Here is a 21,156-nt window from a genome sequence, read left to right on the forward strand (position 1 = left end):
AAATGTGTACCAAGTTGTGTTTTTTTTTTTTTTTTAAAGTGGGAGGCCTACTGAATACCAAGTTCTTTATGTATATACCGTTATTCTTTTTTAAACAGGGAGAGAGAAAGAGAGAAAAATATTTATCGATGCTAAGATTGCTGCCTACTTGGGATTAATCACTTAGTTTAGATACACAGATTTAAATTTACCGCGTTTAAAAACACAATAAGATTTATTGAATTTCATAAAGTGTATCCATAGATTTGTCATGTCTTCATCATAGTTCCAACAATTTCAATTATAGTAGGGTAATGTTGGATTATAAATATCTGAACCCTCCAAAGCAACTTTTCAATTTTTCTTATTTGATGCACCCCTAAAACAAAATGAACCTTAGTCACTTGTGAGGATTTATCATAATTGCTTTTGTGTCCAATTAGCTTGATGGAAAAAAAACAAAAGGGAAAAAATTCTAGTCAGCTCATAATTGGCAGACAAAAATAAAATTTGTATATGTTTTCCTTCACTTTTTCAAGTGAAGATGCATACTTCAATTTTACGAATTTCAATTGTTAAAATGCTGCATGATACCCTTTAAATTGCTTCAACCAAATGGTTGTACTTTTTTTTTTTCCCTTATCCGATACGCGTTTGGAACTATTTTAAAATGGCAGACCACATATAGTGGCAGATAGTGGGAGGCAAAGTTTGAACCTTGACCTCCCACCCCACCAAAGCCTGCCATTGAATGAAAAGATAGTCAAACAATAAAAGGAATAAGAGAAACTACAGACCCCAGATGGCATGAAAGCCTTAATTCGTTTGACAAACAAATGTACAACCACAAGAAGCAAATGAGGAGCATGGAAAACTCCAGTAATGGAATTCCATTAAATGACGCTGCAACAGTTATTGAACTCACAATAGCTCATTATCACAAGAATTACAAACGAAGCCCCAGATCAGGCTGGAAGAGATGAACCTACAGTAGTGCTGTAGTGGCAAACTTGCTTTTATTTGCTAGCATGGTATTGTAATAGAAAACTGCCTCTTCCAGAGAGGTTTGATTTGTAATAATGCACAAAGGAATGAGTTGCTATTCGATTTTCTGCAAAACTGGGAAACAAACTACGATTAACCATCAACACTTGCCCATTTCTCGAGAGACCTATGCCGCATAAAGCTACAAAGAGATGCCTTTCTTGGTCTCAAGGCTGAGATCGAGAGTAGGATACAAAAGGTTGAGGCTCGGGGGAGAGATATTTGCTAGGATGGCTTTGGAGAGGTAGGCTTCAGTATTCTTTCTGCAAGCAACAAGTCATCCGGCGTGGTAACCTGCACGTTCATAAAGATCTCTGAGGAGTTGACATGTAATTCTTAGTAAGTCAGACGACTAGGAACAATTACATGGCAGCAATATATTAGCATCCAGGCATGTGATATGCTTATAACCAGGAATGTTAGGAATACCAAGATATCGGATATGCTGAAACAGAATAGTGGGAGTTCATGGGCTTGCCTTTTGGGGAAAAATGAAACAATCATAGTTTCATTACCTTGATATTTGTGTAGGATCCCTCAGTAATATAAACAGGATGTTTTAGGTGCTCCACTATGGATACATCATCAGTGACCTCAAGGCCCTCCCTGGAGGAAAATGGAAGTCCATTAAAACATAACATAACAATATTTAAAATTAAGAAGACAGAAAATAACTAATGTTTAGCCACCAAAATATTGATTACCTGTTAACAAGCTCAAAACCCTTTCTAAGCAAGTCAGGCTTGATAACCTGTAGAAGAAGTTTTATGGATATTTCATCGACCATGTATATGGCTAAAAATGTTTATGTCCTATCTATCTATCCCTATCATGATAAACCAGGAAACTTTTTTAAGGTATCATAGCATAAAGAAATAAGATAAATATGCTTCCAATGGCAGACCTGTGGAGTCTGCATTTCCCATAATGTTTTCCTGTCTAGAGTCTTGACAACAAAATATTTACTATCAGCCTGCACAATGAATGGGAGACCTGTCAGATACCATAAGCATAGAGAAAGAGCAGAAATCTTTTAAACAATTCAAGTACTAGCATCTCAAGCCAGCATGAAAACTCTTTCTATCAGATTAGGGCTTTAGGCAAGCTAGCTAGTCAGTAAACTAGAGTGTAGGAGTCCCACTCACTTAACTCAATTCCCTCCTCATTTCAGAGTCCCACACACTTGACTCACTTCCATGTCTCATTTCAGAGAGAACCTCAAAGTGGCTCTATTTCATCATATTCCAGCCATATCCCAATTCCACTCATTCAGTATCCATCATTGTCATGAAAGATGTCGTTTATAGTCCACAATTCTTTTGTAAATGTGGAAGGTTCAAAAAAACATCATATAATAATCCAGAAATTGCAATAGACAGATATAAGGGAGATTTGTAGTGATTTTTAATCTTTTCTGCTAGATAATCTAGTATTTTTATGCATGAAGATAGGTCATTGTGGTCGGAATATATTATGGGGAAGAAGAGTTATTCTTTAATATAAAAAGGCAATCCATCTCCAAATTGAATATAAAGCCACCTTTCTATTTGTTTACCTCACATACTTCACATCCCAAAAAGTGCTAAACTGTTTCATCAAATACACATTTTCATGCTTGTAGTTCCACTTAGTTCTTTACGATAAATGAGTACCACTTATGCGGTGGATGTGATTAGATTGTCTTCACTTGAATGGCATACTTCTATAAGTTTTAAACTCAGTTAAACCTTGCAATATAAGCAGATGTACCAGTCAAGCAAAATTCAGTCTTTGTCAATCTGGTCCTCCAAATTGAAAGTGTCATCCCCCCCTCTCCCCCCCACCCAACCCAAACAAGGATGCCAAATTCACTATAGCCATCAACTCAGTCCTTCTAATGTTTATCTTTTCAGTTTAATCCTTCAAATGTTGAAATATGTTCCAATAATCACCCTTCTGCTAGCAGTCATGCATGCAGAGTTTTTACAAAAATAGAAGGGTAAAGTGGAAGAGTTTGAAAGTTCAAGGATGAAATTCAACGAATTAGTTGTGACTTGTGAAAGGACTCAACTAGTATGAGACTATAATTTGAAGGCCAACTTGAATAATTTGATCTTTTAACGGTTTAATAGACAATTGTTTTGGAGGGCTTGATTGGAATCTGTTCTCCTTGATTAAACATTGACCAGTGAAATGTAAGACCAGTGAAATGTAATGACTAATTTTGCCTCGACCAGCTAAGTCAGTAGAGAGCAATCCATGCATCATGGTGTTGACTTACTACCATTGCACCTTCACTACTAGGAAAGAAGCTCTGAAACAAGCAATTTGAGACTTAACAATAACTCATCTTCCTCGGTATGGAATACATGTGCTCACAATTTGGGGTTCAATCAACTGAATAATCCAAAATCACGTACTGTATAAGCCAAATTGCTCAGAAACCTTAAAAAGCACTATAAAGCTAAGAATTATTATTCAGCCAGAATAAAAGCAGAGAAGTACTTTGGATCACTTCTTTCATCCAGACACAAAGTTCTGCCTCTGGTCATTTCATACCAGTCATTACTCTCTAAAATGGCCTAAGTAGACATTGCTGACGTCAAACTGGGATAGAATCAACTATCATGAAACATATGTACCTCTTTGATTGTGGCCTTAGAGGGTACACCAAGTACAGCAGCTCCAACCCTCAAAGCATCCTTTAGAACCTGCCATGATGCCACCGAAAGAGTAAATGGAGTATTGCAAGGCTGTTTCTTTGAGCATTTAATATTTAGGAGGGTAGATTCTAGAAAATAAGCCAGGGCAAAAATAGAATATGGAAGGATAGCATCCTACATTTAATATGCAGATGACAACAAAAATCTCCCCATAATATGCTCATGTCTAACTAGCATTAGATCCAATATTTTAAGTTTCTGAGTTTTACATTTTACATAGAAAATAGAAGACTGAATATAGGAATATTACAACTTCCTGATGCACATAACCAGCTAGGACAAACAGCATGATTAGTTTCAAATCACAGAGAAAAGGTTAAACAAGTATAACAGATAAAAGAAGTGAAGAATATAAAAGAATGGAAGAACATCAGATAAGCTTTTGGAGCTTGATAAGATATACACAAATACACCAAAAACAAAAAAAGATGAAATTCTATTCAAATGTGAAACTAATATTGTCCAGACATTCAATTAATAGAAAGAAGAGATAAGTTTAGATGATGACAATACCTTCCCTACATCCTCAGCTAATACCAGAGGTCTCGCAGAATCATGGATGCAAACAAGTTCTGTACTTGAATCAACTGCCTAAGCAAAAATAGCCATGTATGAATAAGATAGATAACCATTGCTGTGAATTTCATAGGAGCATGAAGAATTGCAGATGAAGTGCCACATTTGGAATCAGCAAGCATTGCATCGGGTAATCATGAATTTTGGGGTTAAGAACTAAAAGTCAACTTGTCTTCTATTCAATTGCAAAAGGTCAATACCAAAGGATGCTTGACTAGAGACAAGTACCCACACATCTACTGGAAAGTTGATGACCATAGTTTCAATATTAGCATGCAGATGAATCGCATAGGAGAACTTCCATTACGTTCCTAAGGACAAGTACTATATGGAGAATAAGACTGATATAAATATCTTCTAGGACCCAAAGAGCCTCTGACAAGGAACTCAGATAGTATTTACACTGTAATATATAAATATCAGTATATTTTCTTGTTGTGTAAAAGCAGATGTGTGCTGTAACTTCAAAGTGAAAAAGATGGAATAAGTGAAATCGAAATGAGCAAGTTTTCATGTGGTCTTCAATATGTAAAATTCTTTTGTACTAAGAAGCAAAACCATCAATGGGAACATTGAGTTGAGATGAAACTTTCTTACATCGACCCTAGGAAAAAGGTATAAGCAACCCAAAGTTAAAAGATCACGAAGAACATCAACCACTTTTAATCACAATCAATCATTGTAACGAGTTTTGCACAAAAACCTTCGAAACGTGATACAGCATATATAGTTCATTTGAGTGCCCTTTGACAACATATTCTATTAGACCAAGATACCATATCTGTACCTGTAGGCCACTATACACAGAGTCCTGTCTCTCCTTTCCAGGCAATGCAAACTTCATATCCACGTGGATCTTCTCTTTTGCATCTGAGGTAAGGAATTTAGACTAATTAACTGTTATATCAGTAAGAGAGAATAACTAAACAGACGAAGGTCTACATACCTTCAAAGATATCTTGATAAGAAGGATCGCATACCACAACAATTTCCCTTACTTCAGGCAGAGCGCAGAAGGTAAAGAAACTAAAATGCAAGTCATCCAATAAACAACTCAGAGAGTGAAGGTTAGCCAAGAACAGCAAACAACCATGGGAAATATTTACTCTGACTCTGAGATGAAGTTCTTTCTTTTTCTTAATGAATGTGAACCCAACCACAACAGGTTTCATCTAGAAGATAATTCCACTAAGAGTTGAGTACACTGATGTTTAGACTCTAAACGATCAGATACTAGTAAGAATATATGCAAGTGAAATCTTGCTTTAACATTGGCATGGTTGCAGATTGGAATTAGATCAGATCTCCCTGTTATGGACAGAAACTTAAAAGTGGGATGGACTTAAACTACTCATAAAAATGGAGAGGATAAACAAGGATATTTTCTCTGAAATTCTTAACGGGCCCAGAAATATAGCTCTGTCAACCTTGCAAATAAAACAAATAATGTAGGGCTCAGAAATTCTAATAAACTCATATAGTTTATTTTAATGACTTCAATTTTGTAAATTTTCAAAGAGGAATTTTGGTTCCTTTTTTCAGAAGATCTCAACAGACCTCATTCTGACTCATTGGCTTTCATAGCTATCAGGCTTGAGTTGGAGCGGTAGCTGTTTACCTGTACAATGCGATAGGTTGGCCTAGAAGTGGAAGATACTGCTTTGGCATGCTAGCCTATTCACACAAAAGAGATTAAATCCATCATCTGACAGTGAAAATCATTAATGCAAAGCGCTGAAAATCCATCACGAGCCAATGATGCAAAGCGCTGAAAATCATTATAGAGTAAACATCCCTTATCCTGGATTTCCAATGGACAGATGTCAAAACTAAGATTTTGTGAGGGTGTCAATGAAGGAAATTGCTAGACGACACTAACCTAATAACTTTCACAAAATCCAGTAATTCCCCAATTCCAACTAAACCAAAAGCTCAAGAAAGTATCAGTGCAAATGGTTGGCCTAGGATTTAGGTGTATATTCTGTAACTGACATTAATCTACTAGCAAATTGCAAGCCAGATAATATAAGGAAGACTTACACCCATTCTTTTCCCCGTTCCTCCAGCAAGCAGAATCACAGAGACACATTTCTCTTTAACTACTATATCAGGGCTCTGAAATTACAAGATTGATCACTTTTATTTTCCACAACAAAAAGAAATCATAGAAATGAGCAAATACCAACAAAAAATTGAACTTTTCACCTTGTCAAACTCTCCTGATATTGCAGCGCAAGTAATTCTCAAATGGGCCAACCTTGAATTTTGCAACGAATTGAAATTCTTGAGGAGAAATGAATGTTTCCCGAATTGGTCGGGAGTTGAAGTAGCTGAAAACAAGCGAACTGATCTCTTGAAAATGAGGTTAGCACTTCCCAAGAATACTGGGGAAGATGAAGAAAAGGAAGCAAAGCAAGAGAGTGGCAGTCTGGATTGGATAGTTGACATTTTTTCTCTCCTTCAAAGATTGAAGCTTTCTTTCAGCTGCCTCTCCCCTCAGCCGCCAAGAGACAGAGAAAGAGAGAGACAAAAAGAAAGAAATGTTGAAATTAAAATGGCTTGCCAGAGGTACACAGCTCTGACGCAGCAGTTGCTCCCTTTGTACACAAGTGTATATGTTACCACTCAGCTAATTATCTAATGAAAGTGACATTTTGAGCCAAAAAAAAAAAAAGAAGACAAAAGGTAAGAGAGTGTAGGAGTACAGGAATCTAGCAGGAAATGAAATTTTGGGATTATTTTAGGCAGGCATATGCTCCTCGAGGACCCCTTTCACAGCTAAAATTATCGACTTACGGTTTTACAGGTCGGGGTTGGTACAGGAGAATCAGAACTTTTGGACAAGTCGAGCTCGTGAGCGAACCAAGCTACAAAGATGCGGGAATCTCCTGCTCTTTCTGGCTTGCATGTGTGCATTAAGGTTTTGTTTGGATTGTAACTTTTTGAAGGCTTTTTTTTTTTAAGCAAAACATCAATTTAGTCCCTAAACTATTGTATTAAAGTCAAAATAGTCCCTAAACTTCTTTTGAATCAATTTAGTCGCTCAACTATTTTTAAAAAGCTGAAATATCCTTGAACTTTATTATGAGTCAATTTAACAGCATAACTATTTTCTTAAGGCGAAATAGTTCCTCACCTATGTTTACGTGGCTAATTTGGTCGTTATTTAGCTAATCTGTCCAATTCATCAACTTTTGGCACTGACAACCAATGACATGATAAGAAACCCAATCATAGCCCTTATTAGAACAATAAAAAACTGATATTTGCTAAAAAATTGACAACAAAATTGAATCATATCGAAATAAAAAAAGTTGAGCTTCTTTTCAACTTTGTTTTTTAAAAAGTAATCATAATAACAACACATTTTTTCCAACTTTTTACATACTGTTGTTGTGTGATTTTCTCTTTTATCCATTTAATGGACTATGTTGGATCATGAAATTTTTTGCATCAACTCCTTTTTTTTATCCATAAGAAGCTCTATAATTTTATTTGTTCTCTATATGATTCAATTTTGTTTTTAATTTTTTTGACAAATATCTATTTTTCTATTATTTTAATAAGGGTAATAACTGAATTTCTTATTTTGCCCCCGGTTGTTAGTGCAAAAGATTGATAAATTGGATGAATAAGCCAAATAAAGACCAAATTAGCCACGTAAATAAAGGTGAGGGACTATTTCAGCTTAAGTAAAATAGCTGAGGGACTAAATTGGCTCATAATAAAGTTTGAGGACTATAGCTTCATAAAAATAATTGAGGAACTAAACTAACTCACAATAAAGTTTAAGGACTATTTTGGCTTTAGAAAAATAATTTAAGGACTAACTTACAATTTCATTCTTGCTTTTTCCATTTATACTATTAGAAAATTCAAGACAAACTATATAGCGTAAAAAACTCGTATATATCTGTCATAATCAAAAAATGTATATTTCTAGCAATTCGACTATTTAAAAAGATATTAGTAAACTAAAATTTTAAATTACTTAATATATAAAGGTATCTCTCAAAAAAATAAAATAACTGATATTTTTAGTTTCTTTTTTTATATAGTTTATTAACTGTTATGTTATTATGATTTGAATTTTTTACTATTGTTATTAAAAATTATTGTATTCTAAACTCTAGATGTGTTGATTTAAATAATATTTGAAATACTTTATGTGCATAGATAACATACTTTGTCATGGCACAGACCCTATGATAATTATTATTTTCAATATATAAAAGCAAGAAAGATAGAAATAAATAAAGAATAAGTTTAAAAAGATTAAAATTAACGTATGGATAATATTTGCAAAGAACAGAAATTATTGGATTACATGAGAGATGGGAAGAAAGACAAGTAGAAAAAGACAAAAAAGGAGAAAAAAATGAAATAAAGTAACATTTATTATGGAATGGATACTTTTGTCCTGAAACATAAAATAGGGGAACAAAGTGCCTATTTATTGAGTTGAGGGGAGCAAACTGCAACTAAGGGTGGATAAAATTTAAGGGGTTTAATGCTTCTAACCCTAATTTGAAAGGCGACGGAAGTAGACTTTTTCCACTTCTTTCTTGCGTTGCAAACAATGCTGCATGGTTAGATACCAGCTTTGCCAAAATCACATAAAATGATAATCAAACAGAGGAAATAATAATCAACTGAAAAATTGATATCGAATACCAGTTTGCACATTAATGTATCTAGCATTTTTTGTGAATCGTAAGGTTTTTTTTTTTTCCCTTAGTTTGCCAAACAAAGTCAGAAAACTCCGACTCCTAAGTGAATAATGGAAACAAAACCTCCCAACTTTCGGATTCCTCCCTGCTAAAGATTAAGTCTTTATATTTACTTGATTAACTCTGTAGATTTACTTTGTATTTTGCTGATCATATTTAGTTCATTGGCGGGACTGCAACTTCTGACAATTGTGGTGCCAGCAGCTTTACTTGGTGTACGTCTAGCAATAAATTAAATGTCAACTGAAGGGGTTGATTTTGCTGGAGATGAAATCAGATCCTTCGAACCGAAGGAAATTGATGATGAAGTTGACAAGGCAACTAGGTCATTGTACGACCACCTTTCGGTCGAGGATGAAGCCCAGAGGTTGTTGAAGGAGATCAGAATTGCTATGGAACAAGTCAAAGAATCAAAATTTTACGCCAATTTAACCGAGCAGATTAAAGGAGATGCATTCCAGAGCCAACTCAAGCGGGTCTTGGGGCCTAATCATTCTCAGTTGGAGATGGTTATCTATGGTTTAGGTGGCTTGGAGTTTAATTTCTCTCCTCACCATCAACTAGCCATTGCCTTGCTACTGAAACAAGATTTTTGCTGGTGGATTGAGAGGATACAAGTGTACGATCCCGTTTTCTCCCCTGCAGACGTTCTTGTCTTGAAAGAATTAGGATGTGAAGTTCTATCACTCAACGAAAGGTGCAGAAGGAAAGTTGAGAAACCCACACTCTTTTACATGCCCCATGCCGAAATCGATATGGTGGGTGAATTGCTGGGGGCGAATTGGTGCCCATCTCGGATCAATCAGCTCATTATTTTGGGCGTCAGTTTTGATTCAAAAAGTAGTAGTCGATGCCGAACGGTCAAAAATTCCAAAATTAAATTTTTTGGTTGCCCAGTTGATTTTATATATGCCATCCAGAACCACACGAAGGAAATATTCATAGAACTAAATTATGGTAGTGTCTATGATGGCATCTTTGACAACTTCGCTTTCCACTTTTTTGAGGTAGATTCTCAACTTGATATGGAGACGCTCATACCAGGTATTTCTCCTCTTCTTTCTTTGGTTTCAAGGAATGAACTTGCACTTGTATTTGCAAGATTTGATTATAAACGCAAATTTCTGTTTGGAATAGATGAGGATGGGGAACTCTCAAAAATTCGGTTAGAACGTCGAAGGGAGCTAGACATGACTGAGCCTACTGACTTCTACTGGGAGCACAAGTAAGTATCGTCATCCTTTTAAGCAGTTTAATTTGCTTTCAGAAATAATCCATAATTAGTTGCTCAATCTAATTAATATTGCATCAGAGTTGTTGCTCTACACATAAAAACTGGCTATCCTCTTATGAATCTTTGGCGGTCCTTTTCCATCTGGAGTTGATAAGAGTGTAACAATGAATAAACCTGACCCTAAGACATGAACTGATTTCTGTTGTTCTAAACCTTGGTGAATATTTGTGGTTTCGAGTTGCTCTTACATCTGAGTATTACTCTAGCCTCATGATGCTAACAACGGTATTTATAAATATGTTTTTTTACAGGTGTACAGAAGAGTATTTCAGGGAACCTTTTACAGAAGATGCACCCAAAGAGGATTGGTCTGGTCTGAATGGAGCATATCGAGGTCCCCGTAGGTACCGGTGTTCTTGGAGCCCACCTCCAAGGGGATGGATAAAGCTGAATTTTGGAGGAAGAAATTCTAATAATGGAGACAATCTTGGTGGTTTTGGTGGCATTTGTCACAATGACTCTAAGGAACCTATACTGATATATAGAGGTGCTCTTGGCAAAGTGGATCAAACTACTGCCTGTGTTGAGGCATTGATGTTTGGACTGACAGAGCTGTTAAAGATCCCTAAGGTTACAAGAAATTTGATCGTGGAGGGAGATGATATTCGGGTCATTCAATGGGCTAACAAACGCCAACACGAAATTCCAGAAGAAGTTCATGAATCTCTGAGCAGAGCACTTGACTTGCTCAGGGAGTTCCACACAGTCATTTATCATATTTATGAAGGAGCAAACTTGGTTGCTAATAACTTGGCAAAGAAAGGCGCTTTGTCAGGCAACCATGTTTATCTGGCAGGCCAAAATGCTGAAGATGTAGAGGATGTTGATAACCTTGTTAAGAGCTTACAATTAGTGGATTAATCTTTGGGCATTTTTTTTATGTTTGACTCTTTTTTATATATTTTGAACTCAGAATATATAGTTGGAAAATCCAAAGGGTATCATATATAATAAAAATGTTAAAAGGGTATTATCAGTTGTTTCCTCCTCAATTAAGTTGTGACAGCCAAATAATGAATTGTGGATGAATCTGGCTTGTCAGTCTCATGGTTATGCGATAGAGAACCCCTTCATTTACCTTTAAATAAAGCTGTTTGCTGATCACTTCAACACCAATGAGAAATGTGAAATAATAGACAGTAGGGCAGGATGATTAAAGAATGGGCTGGAATTTTCCCCAGAAAAGAAAGATTACCTCTGCTGTTGTACTGACTACAAAAAGTTTCAACAACCAATGCCAAGGACATGATCAACAACCAGCAACCTATCCCTAAACCGATATGCTTTCACAGATAAAGCATGCATTCATAGGAAAATTGAATATCATCGTCATTCATGATTTAACCCTCATAACCCTTCTTCCTCCTTTCCTGCAGACAAAACACACATACACACATAGTCAAATTTATCGATCCTGTTTCAACATGGAGAAGCGAATCCAACTCAGAGATGAGCTGCTTTTGCAGCATCCTTATCTGCTGTTCCTTGTTCTGGCTGTAGGGTTCCTAGTGATGGACCCTTTTGATTTAAGTCCTGTAGGAGGGATTGATTTTAGGCCTGTGAAAAATGATGTTGCACCATACAAGCAAGTCCTGGAGAGTTGGCCTAGAGACAACAGGAGCCGGCTAGGAGAGGGGAATCTGGAATTTGTAGATGAAATTTTTGGACCCGAGTCTTTGGAGTTCGATATCCTGGGTCGTGGCCCTTACACTGGTCTGGCTGATGGACGCATTGTAAGGTGGATGGGGAAAGATGCAGGATGGGAAACATTTGCATTAGTAACTCGTAACTGGTAAGCTTTATGGTAACATCTGCAGCATTGACTAAGTCACACTAGATAATAATACTGCAGCAAAAGAACCTAGGAAACATGTTTCTTTCTTCAAGCTTGACCATCAGTTCTCTATACATTTAGTTTAATGCTTAACAGTGCAAATATGAACTGCTAGTTCATGTCAAGATTATCATCTGAGCAGGAGTAATATGATCAAGGATTGACCTCTGCAAATAACATACCTGATTATGCTAATTAGTTTTAACTAATTAATTTAGGATTTGTCCCTGCTAAGTGCTAATTTTTGACCTTCACTTGAAAGGACTGAGAAACTCTGTGCTAAAGGAAAAGATTCAACAAGCAGCAAGCAATGGAAGGATGAGCCAAAATGTGGCCGACCCCTTGGCTTAAGGTTTGATAAACAAACTGGGAAGCTATACATTGCAGATGCTTACTTTGGTCTCCTGGTAGTGGGGCCTGAAGGAGGAATTGCCACTCCTTTGTCAACTCAGGTGGGAGGCAAGCCCATTCTATTTGCCAACGATCTCGACATCCATAAAAATGGATCCATTTTCTTCACTGACACCAGTACAAGATACAATAGAGTGTAAGTTCAGCAGATCCAGCAATTTTTTTTTTTTGTTTTAACTAAATAAAAGATGACTATAATTTGTATGTGCACTAAATGAACTTTTTGTTGTTTAAATGTGATTGAACACTAAACACCCTGCTGAATGCAGAAAGCATTTCTTCATACTACTGGAAGGAGAATCTACCGGTCGACTCCTAAGATATGATCCTCCAACTGGAACAACTCATGTGGTCTTGGATGGCCTGGCATTCGCTAACGGAGTCCAATTATCTAAAGACCATACCTTTCTCCTCTACACTGAAACAACCAATTCCAGGTTAGTAAGGCCACTAAAATTCTTGTATGTAAAATTTCCCTTCCTGTAACTGAAACCCTACAAACTCATTAACACTTCGTGCATGACAGGCTAATGAAACTGTGGCTGGAGGGTCCAAAATCAGGCAGCAGGGAGCTTGTTGCAGACCTTCCCGGATTCCCAGATAACGTGAGGATAAATGAGAAAGGGGAATTCTGGGTGGCAATAGATTGTTGTCGAACGAAGGTACAGGAGACTCTGATTCGAAATCCCTGGATGAGAAACGTATATTTCAGGTTACCGATTCCAATGCGGTACTTGGCCAGGATGGTTGGGATGAAGATGTACACCGTGATCTCACTCTTCAACGAGAAAGGAGAGATTGTGGATGTTCTTGAAGACAGAAAAGGCAAAGTGATGAAGCTAGTCAGTGAAGTGAGAGAGTTGAACGGAAAATTGTGGATTGGAACTGTGGTTCACAATCACATTGCCACCATCCCTTACCCCTGAACTCAAAACTTCAGAAAACTTTCCGCCTCTTGGTCCAGGCGCAGTTGTGTTAAGCTCTTGATAATGTGAGAACTTTCAACACCAAAAAAAAAAAAAAAAAAGACTTTTATCCTTGGATAAATGGACACTTCTAGTTCCAATTTCTTTAGCTTTAAAGTCACAAAGCCAAGATAAATTACTTAAGATCTCATCATCGCTATCATAAAATAAAATTTCTCAATAATTAATTATCAAATCAAATCTAATCTAATCTATAAAGAACTCCAAATTCACCACCCTCTTCTATTGGCTATATTACATACATTTTGCCAAGATGCCAATCTACCTTTGATGACCCGTTGATTGATTCTAATAAGAAACGGTAGCAAGCATTAGATCACTGATAGTGACTTTGAGCATATTGTCATGGAGATATTCTGAGTATTGATTTAATTCTTCAACCGAACCGGGGGATGAAGGACATCAAATCACTGATATCTTTGCCGGCCTCGCCCTTCCCAGATATTTCACCTCCAAATTATTGCCCTGTAATGCATGCTTGAGGGATATGAAACTCGGAATGTGGACAACAACTTCGGTGACCCAGGGCTCCAGGACCTTAAAATCTTTGAAAGTTCCTGCTCGAGGACTGTATGAAACTACAGAATTGTCGGAGACAAGCCACAGATCCCCGTTGCTCAGGAATTTGATGGGGCGGTTCAAATGTTCCAAGCGCAAGCCAGAATAGAAGTTTATGGTGATGCTGAAATCTTTCGTCCATGATTCCTTCACACCATAATCTTTCATTACCCAAGCCTCGAAAAGATTATCCTCGTAAACATAGCAAAGACAGAGACATCCTCCTAGTATGCCTACCGTAATCCAGGAGATTTTGTTGACATACGATTGACTAAAGTGACGCGGTGTTGGAAGATGCTTGAAGCATTCTTTCTCCAAATCCAGTGAACAAATTAAGTCAGAAGGATTGCAACTAGTAGTAATCCAATGAAAACAGCCATTTAGAAGAGGATCAAATGATCCCTGAATCTTGGGACAAGGAACATTGTATATCTTTCTCCAGGACGTCGAGCCCAGTGTATGTATCTCTACCATTACTTCTGTTTCAGGTGTGAATACTAAGGAACCAACAACATATGTTACACACATGAATCGAACAATCTTATACTGCCTAGTGCCTGGGCAGAAGCCAAATCCGGAATGGTTCATGTATGTATAGGCCGGTGTTGATGAAGGCAGACAACCGGAAACCACATATTCGCCCAGAATAGGATTTAAAATGACATAAGCGTTTTGTAACGCATAATATAGACAGAGCAGCCCATTACATGATCCAACTATAACAGCTTCCCTTGCAGAAAAGTAGAAATCAGCATTCTGCGTAGTTAACGAACGACAAGGATGGGATGGACTGCGAGCACGACAAATGTCATGATGACAGGCCGTGCTACAAGGGGCACCTTTGGAGACCTCATCAATGTCGAGCAAATGGAAGCAAAGAAGCCCCTGCTGGAATATATTCTTCTGAAGAGCCAAGCTAACTGTGGTGAGAGAAGTCTTTGCTAGGTGCAGTTGGGCAAAATAAGGTTGTGCGAGGAGTTCAAGGAATGTTTTGCACACTAGTCTACAACAGCAAATGCTCCTCAATGGAAGTCTGGAAAGTATATCATAAATTAGGTTGACAGGGAGTTCAAGTATAGGAAAATTTACAAAGAGGGTCACTGCTGCTGTTTCAAATTCCGACTGCTCAATCCAGTTCCAGCCACTCTTTTTTCCAGTACCAGGGAGCTGCTCGAGTCGCCTTTTCCTTTTCTTTCCAGTCAGGGCCATTCTCCAGATTTAAGGCGTCTTACCTACCTAGAGGAAGATATATTAGCCCAAATTAGTACAAGGCCCTTGAGATTTTCAGAAAAGAAAGTATAAATTCAACCCATTGTCAACAACACTGGCAGCTCATTCTTGTTTGACAACAAGCAACCAATTGAACATATGTATTTCTATAGCATCAAAAAGATGAAGCTAGACTGACGGCCACCCAAATGCCCATATAATCAGAACAATAGAAATTCTCACGCAAACAAACTATATGCAAATACAAACGAGCCAGACTCCAACGAAAAACTTGAAAATTATCCAGTAAGGAGGAGTTCACAGAGGAGATCAAGACGCTAATGCAGCTATTTGAATACATCAAGGCAACACAAAACAGACGTGAAAAGCATGTAAAAATCAATTAATTTGCACCATTTAATTAATTCTAAACTTAATAACAACAATCAAGTTTCTATACATAAATCTAAAAGAGAATTAAAATGCTGGAATTTAACCATTCACTTTGAACCCCAAAAGTATGTGGTAGTAAGTCCAAAGCTGATGTATATACTCCTGGAGTTTGACCGCCATAAAACAGGGCATGCATGCTTCAAATCTGGGCAGTTTGACCGCCATAAAATCATTTAGCTCTCTCTTTTCTTTTCTTTTCTTTTCATTTTTTCCTTTTTTTTTGGTCCCTTCTTCTCAGTTTTAACTTTTCCTAGCTGTCAGCACCATGGGGAAAGCTCAAATACCAAGAATCAATAATCCCACAAACAAAATGATTAATCTTTACGATATTTACCCATGAACTACTGTTTCATTGGAATTCCCGTTTCCCCCTCTATTTTCTGAAGCTTTCTTTCACCCTGCTGACATTTTAAACTAGTCTAACTTAATTTAAACCTTTCATTCCATGTCAGAGATTGTTGCATGCAACTCAAAATACCTCAAATATTCAAATCAGCTTCAGTTTTCAAGTAGTAACACAAAACACAAGCAACCCAATTCAATTTCACAGCTAATTAGCTTCTACAAAAATTAAAAACCAAAATCACTGAGAATTCAAATGCCATGATCATTCTTTATCGATGAGAATGAAATTAAAGAAACAGAGGGTACCGATTGAAGCGTGAATCAATCAAAATTCGCAGAGACTATTCAACTGGAGAACAAACCCTTTTACCAAATTCTGCAATTGGAGAAAACTCACTTGTTTTTTTTTTTCCCTTTTTTGGGGATTTGAAAGGGGAGGTGAATTGGGATGAATTTTGGACATAGTGGTATGTGAATAAGCACCGAATAGCAGTTATAAAGAAGAGCGAAGGCACGAGGAAAAGCAGTATGAGGCTATGAATTCCAGTTCTACACGGAACTCATATATTCCCGGGCCTCGTTTTGTAATTTCTTTAAAGGCCCCAAACGATTCTTTGAATCCAAACTGCTTGGTTCATTGGGTCCTAGAAATCAGCCTGGAAAGGTTCGGGCATGGATCATGGATGAGCCTAGGGGAATTTTTTTTTTTTTTTTCAAACGGTCCTAGTCCAAAGAGTTGAGAACTCTTGAACACTAATGATACCTGTATTCATCAAAACCTAGTATACTTACGTAAAAAAATCTGTACTCTAACAGTGCGATAAATGCACCCCAGGTGCAGATCGGCTGGCTGTGGGATCAACTCATTAGGCTCCTTCTTGGTGGTGCGGGGTCAGGGCCCAGTGGAGGACTAGTCGGTTGCCAATGCAGTTGGATACCCCACTGAAGGAAAAAAAAAAAAATGCGATGAATGTCTCCTCAAAAATATATAAACTAGACCACTCGTTGAAAAAAATCTCTACGTTCTTCATCAACCCGAAAAAATTTTTAAAAAAAAAAACACTACGAACTCTGCCAAGAAAATCAAAGTGCATGGCAAGTACATCAAAATGTATCACAAACTATCTTTTTTTTTTTTGTTTATTGTTCAATTGACATAATTTTTTTATAAAATTCCTAATACCGTTTCGTTTTAGCTAATAAAGGCGCTTCCATCTTTAGAATTTTGGACCACTAAAGAGAGCATGAAAGCATCATTAGGCGTCACTACAAAGAGAACTAAAGCGATGATGAGAGCAAGTCATGCTATCTGGCCACTTTCTAATACAAAATTGTGACTATACAATTTGAAACTCCTAAAGGATGCTGCACAAATTACAATTATTACATCCAACAATTGTCCACGGATAGAAATTAAATTTAGTGTACAATTTTTCTTATATACTATATAATATGAATTCAAATTTAAATTATAGTTTTGTGTATTATTACATGGCACTTTTGGAGCGCATCTCATATAATTACTGTTATTGACTGTGCATTTCTTCCATTTTCAATCTTACATAAATCTATACAAGATTATATATGACTATTTTGAAACCTTAAGAAAATCATCTGACATTATACAAAATCACAAGAGAATTATATGTAATTTATTTTATAAAAAAGTCACTACATTATCCGTGTATAAAAAGTTAACTCGATTAAAAATCACTAAAGACAATCACTCGTGGTAGGTTGAAACCACCTACTGCGGTGGTGTCATGAGGTAACGGAGATGACTGCCATGTCCTACCACTATTTGCTTGTTGCAAAAATGATTTGAGAAAACGCCGGCCAAGAATTGTGAACGACATTGCAAGATGTCAGGATATTCTTGCTCCAATAACGGCGGACAGGTAAAATATGTCTAACTTTTTCTTTAATTTTGTATACACTTTTCTGCAATTTTGTGTAACACATGTTCAAGTCATATACGCACATATCATAAAAAAAAAAGAAAGTTAGCGCTTCTTTTTCTGTAACATTTTAGACTAATGATTCGTTGTGCATTCAAACCCATTATATTACATTAGTATTGGTTGAAAATGTTATTGAATAAATAGCGAGAATAATTAATCAGAGTCCATAGTTGTTGTTTGATTTCAAAATTACCTCTCGGTTTAGTTGGCGCCCAAAATTTATATACTCCTACGTATTTGATTATTTATTACGCAAACAAAAAAAAAAAAGGGTTGAAGGACTAAATAGGCAAAATATTGAGGGACAAGACAATAACCGCACCTCGGGAAATGAGATCGAGATATGGGAGCTTTAAATCTTTCAGCGCAATTGTTTGTGTTCTGCAGATTCCTGTACGAAAATATCCATAACTGAAAGTTTGCTTTTGTCTTCTCTAAACGAAAGACTATAGTACTATAAAGGTATAATTTCAGAAATCTCCTTGATATTTTTAACTATTTCACTTAGCTCCATCAAAAATTTAAAATTTACACTTACATCCCTTGATTTGACGCTTTTATAACCAAACCTTAAAGTAGTGTAAAAAATTTAATGAATATTCTAAAATATCCTTGTCTTATAAAGTTTAATTTATTCTTCTAAACATTTGTAAAGTAATTTGGCATAATTACAAAAGGAATGAGTATCAAGTTTTTCGTGTCAATATTTGTTGTTTAATAATTAAATATAATAATAAATCTATTGCTATAATAGGCTAGTTTTTATAATGCTTTTATTGGGGATATGGATCCTTTTTAAGATAGAGAAGAAAATATTATCTTGATTTTTTTTAAAGTTTATGGACTAGTTCAGTGGTAAAACTACTATAGTTTGATAGTGAATTTGGATCATTTGTTTTTAAGTTATTGTTGATTTTGATACAAAGAATAAAGGAGTTCAAAAGTTATCAAAAATGTTACTAGTTAAATGTTTAATCAGATAGAGATTAGGGACAACATTGATAGTTATTTCGAAATTTTAGATGAAATATAAGAGAAATTAATAAGAAGGAAAAAGAAACAAAAGTTTATAAAACCCATACTTTTGTATAGGCATGGCATGCAAGAGAGATTTATTAGAATGTTAAGATTAGTGTTGTCATTTTAAATGAGCAAGGGAGATATGTGTAATTTTTGAAACCTTAGAAGTGTTAAGTGAAATTGTCAAAATCTCATGGGAGGTTTATGAAATTATCCCTAGTATAAGAACAAAGGTCCAGTATATGTCCTTTGTCTCCTTTTTATCTATTTTGGTAGTGTAGAATTTAGCTGGCTGAAATCCCTTTGGCTTCCTCCAAAGCAAAGGATCTTTTCCAACTGCTCAAGCATTGACAATTACTTGTGTTTTTGCCAGAATATTACACCTCATTACTTTGATGTCTCAAGTTGATTCTCAAGGATTTATGAATAAATCATCGTTAAGCTACATCAAATATTAGCGAAAAAGAAGAAACCATCATTAAGCTACGTCAAATATTAGGAAATAGGTATTTTGAAAGTTATAAAAACCATCTCAGATTATAGATTAAATTGTGCTACTAAGTTTAATTAATTGAATTTGTACATAATTCTTATTCCTGTGTTCGGTAAATAGTCTCTTAATTTGAATATTAAAAGTTTTTCGAGAAGTTAATGAGAAAGGACAATTGGGAGTGGGAGAGAGATGGGTTGGATGGTAGAATAGAAGTTTGCAAATGAGAAATTTTAAGTTCGACACCTCTCACTTAAAGAGAGAAAGAGGGGACAATTGCTATTACTAATGTGCATTGGATACCTTAATTATTGCGTCTATCGAAATTAATGATGCGTGCAAGCAAAATTGCAAATCTTTGTGAATAATCTTTAGGTGAAAATAGAAATCAGGTAATTGATAATTGGAATTGTAAGACTCTTTATGCATATCAAAATATGTCTTTTTTATATTTTTTTAGAAAAGTATTATAATTGGGAACCCAAGGTCCAATTGTCAACGACGCCTTAATCTTCGAGATTTCTAGGCTCCGAACACCTTCTCGTGAGCTCCTTATCCATATCTACGTTTCTCACCTTAATTTCCATTTATTTTTTATTTTTTTATTGATTAGTTGTGTTCTTTTACCTTTTTTTTTCATAATCTGTTTTGGGTTTTTCTCTTTTTTTTTTTTTTTTTGGCTTTGGCGTTTTGGATTAATTGTATAATTGATGATTGATGATTCAGCAATGATCAGATTTTTCAATATGAATTGCATGAATGGCCAACCCTATGCATGGTTTCAATCAATTGTATTTTGACAATATGCTTCCCTGCACGTACATATGGTTATGCATGGTTTCGGCCAACTTCGTTTTGACAAGATGTTTTCGTGCACGTATCTATGATTGTTAGAAAATTAGATGATTAACTAATCCTTTTTGCAGCATATAGTTTGATGAGTATAAATCATCTTTAACTCAAAACGACCTAGCATACAATTTTAGCAAAATATACTCACTTCCATTGATTCATGAATCATTGCCTTACTATACTAATAAAGAAAAAGAATTAAGTATTTCCCCAAGTAACAAAAATTTTCTTTTCTTTCCTAATTTTTTAATAGCGATATTATTTATCAAAAAAAAATAATGAACTTCCTAAATACATTTTCTCTTGTGCTAATACTTAGTATTCAATGTGCCCTAAATAAACAAATAAAATTATTATAGACTAGTAATAATTTTATTTTGTCTCAAGATGATACATGGATTGTTGCCATTCCATTCTATATTCCCTCACCTTCCCTACTCCAATCAAATAAACTACACTCCATATACAATTATTTTTTCTCCAGTGGACCATAAGGTGATTGCTCACTAGATATTTCCTTAACAACCAAATATCATAAAAAATCTCCAGAGTCCAGACTTTTTGTTCCTCTCACTAACTTCAAGTCCCACGTTGGGATTCATACTATAAGAAATAAAAGTCGGTCGGTCACCTTTACACCAAAAAAGTCAAATATCTGGAAATTAATTTATTCCCCGCCCCAAAACTAAGCAGGAAATATGTATCCTCCGTA

At 35.9% G+C, this 21,156-nt stretch overlaps 5 protein-coding genes across 6 annotated transcripts; 3 read left to right on the forward strand and 2 right to left on the reverse strand.

Annotated features, from left to right (window-relative positions):
- Nucleotides 1–831: 831 nt before the first annotated feature.
- Nucleotides 832–6,880, reverse strand: LOC113761973 (2-C-methyl-D-erythritol 4-phosphate cytidylyltransferase, chloroplastic). Its single transcript, XM_027305187.1, has 11 exons — nucleotides 6,507–6,880; nucleotides 6,342–6,416; nucleotides 5,920–5,975; nucleotides 5,248–5,327; nucleotides 5,089–5,171; nucleotides 4,239–4,316; nucleotides 3,645–3,713; nucleotides 1,928–1,996; nucleotides 1,728–1,774; nucleotides 1,539–1,629; nucleotides 832–1,317 (listed from the first exon to the last, which is right to left on the reverse strand). The coding sequence occupies exons 1-11, from the start codon at nucleotides 6,747–6,749 to the stop codon at nucleotides 1,249–1,251; spliced, it is 960 nt and encodes a 319-aa protein (XP_027160988.1). The 5' UTR covers nucleotides 6,750–6,880; the 3' UTR covers nucleotides 832–1,248.
- Nucleotides 6,881–9,267: 2,387 nt separating this feature from the next.
- Nucleotides 9,268–10,055, forward strand: LOC113759311 (protein SENSITIVITY TO RED LIGHT REDUCED 1-like). Its single transcript, XM_027301877.1, has 2 exons — nucleotides 9,268–9,728; nucleotides 10,043–10,055. Exons 1-2 carry the CDS (start codon nucleotides 9,268–9,270, stop codon nucleotides 10,053–10,055), a joined length of 474 nt encoding a protein of 157 aa, XP_027157678.1.
- On the forward strand, nucleotides 9,834–11,249 carry LOC113764186. Its single transcript, XM_027308273.1, has 3 exons — nucleotides 9,834–10,075; nucleotides 10,169–10,256; nucleotides 10,577–11,249. Exons 1-3 carry the CDS (start codon nucleotides 10,057–10,059, stop codon nucleotides 11,184–11,186), a joined length of 717 nt encoding a protein of 238 aa, XP_027164074.1. The 5' UTR covers nucleotides 9,834–10,056; the 3' UTR covers nucleotides 11,187–11,249.
- Nucleotides 11,250–11,749: 500 nt separating this feature from the next.
- Nucleotides 11,750–13,496, forward strand: LOC113760519 (protein STRICTOSIDINE SYNTHASE-LIKE 13). The gene is made up of 4 exons (XM_027303133.1): nucleotides 11,750–12,117; nucleotides 12,422–12,706; nucleotides 12,840–13,007; nucleotides 13,097–13,496. Exons 1-4 carry the CDS (start codon nucleotides 11,750–11,752, stop codon nucleotides 13,494–13,496), a joined length of 1,221 nt encoding a protein of 406 aa, XP_027158934.1.
- An 89-nt stretch (nucleotides 13,497–13,585) lies between these two features.
- LOC113759411 (F-box protein At3g07870-like) lies at nucleotides 13,586–16,648 on the reverse strand. Of its 2 annotated transcripts, none has more exons than XM_027301985.1 (2): nucleotides 16,428–16,648; nucleotides 13,586–15,346 (listed from the first exon to the last, which is right to left on the reverse strand). In XM_027301985.1, the coding sequence occupies exon 2, from the start codon at nucleotides 15,321–15,323 to the stop codon at nucleotides 13,959–13,961; it is 1,365 nt and encodes a 454-aa protein (XP_027157786.1). In that variant the 5' UTR covers nucleotides 15,324–15,346; nucleotides 16,428–16,648; the 3' UTR covers nucleotides 13,586–13,958. The 2 variants fall into 2 exon arrangements, with proteins under 2 accessions (XP_027157786.1, XP_027157785.1); XM_027301984.1 differs by having other exon boundaries at nucleotides 13,586–15,350.
- Between the last annotated feature and the right edge of the window lie 4,508 nt (nucleotides 16,649–21,156).

Source organism: Coffea eugenioides, chromosome 2 (assembly GCF_003713205.1).
Source record: "Coffea eugenioides isolate CCC68of chromosome 2, Ceug_1.0, whole genome shotgun sequence".
Lineage (NCBI taxonomy): Eukaryota > Viridiplantae > Streptophyta > Magnoliopsida > Gentianales > Rubiaceae > Coffea > Coffea eugenioides.

Bases quoted from the DNA above. Each gene is read 5' to 3' on its own strand.
- LOC113760519 (XM_027303133.1), top strand. From the start codon at position 11,750: ATGGAGAAGCGAATCCAACTCAGAGATGAGCTGCTTTTGCAGCATCCT. The intron at 12,118-12,421 runs GTAAGCTTTATG...TTCACTTGAAAG, and splicing joins GCATTAGTAACTCGTAACTG to GACTGAGAAACTCTGTGCTA. The intron at 12,707-12,839 runs GTAAGTTCAGCA...TGCTGAATGCAG, and splicing joins AGTACAAGATACAATAGAGT to AAAGCATTTCTTCATACTAC.
- LOC113759411 (XM_027301985.1), bottom strand. From the start codon at position 15,323: ATGGCCCTGACTGGAAAGAAAAGGAAAAGGCGACTCGAGCAGCTCCCT.
- LOC113759311 (XM_027301877.1), top strand. From the start codon at position 9,268: ATGTCAACTGAAGGGGTTGATTTTGCTGGAGATGAAATCAGATCCTTC.
- LOC113761973 (XM_027305187.1), bottom strand. From the start codon at position 6,749: ATGTCAACTATCCAATCCAGACTGCCACTCTCTTGCTTTGCTTCCTTT. The intron at 5,328-5,919 runs GTAAACAGCTAC...CTTGCATTTTAG, and splicing joins CAACCTATCGCATTGTACAG to TTTCTTTACCTTCTGCGCTC. The intron at 1,318-1,538 runs GTAATGAAACTA...ATGAACGTGCAG, and splicing joins GATCCTACACAAATATCAAG to GTTACCACGCCGGATGACTT.
- LOC113764186 (XM_027308273.1), top strand. The intron at 10,257-10,576 runs GTAAGTATCGTC...GTTTTTTTACAG, and splicing joins GACTTCTACTGGGAGCACAA to GTGTACAGAAGAGTATTTCA.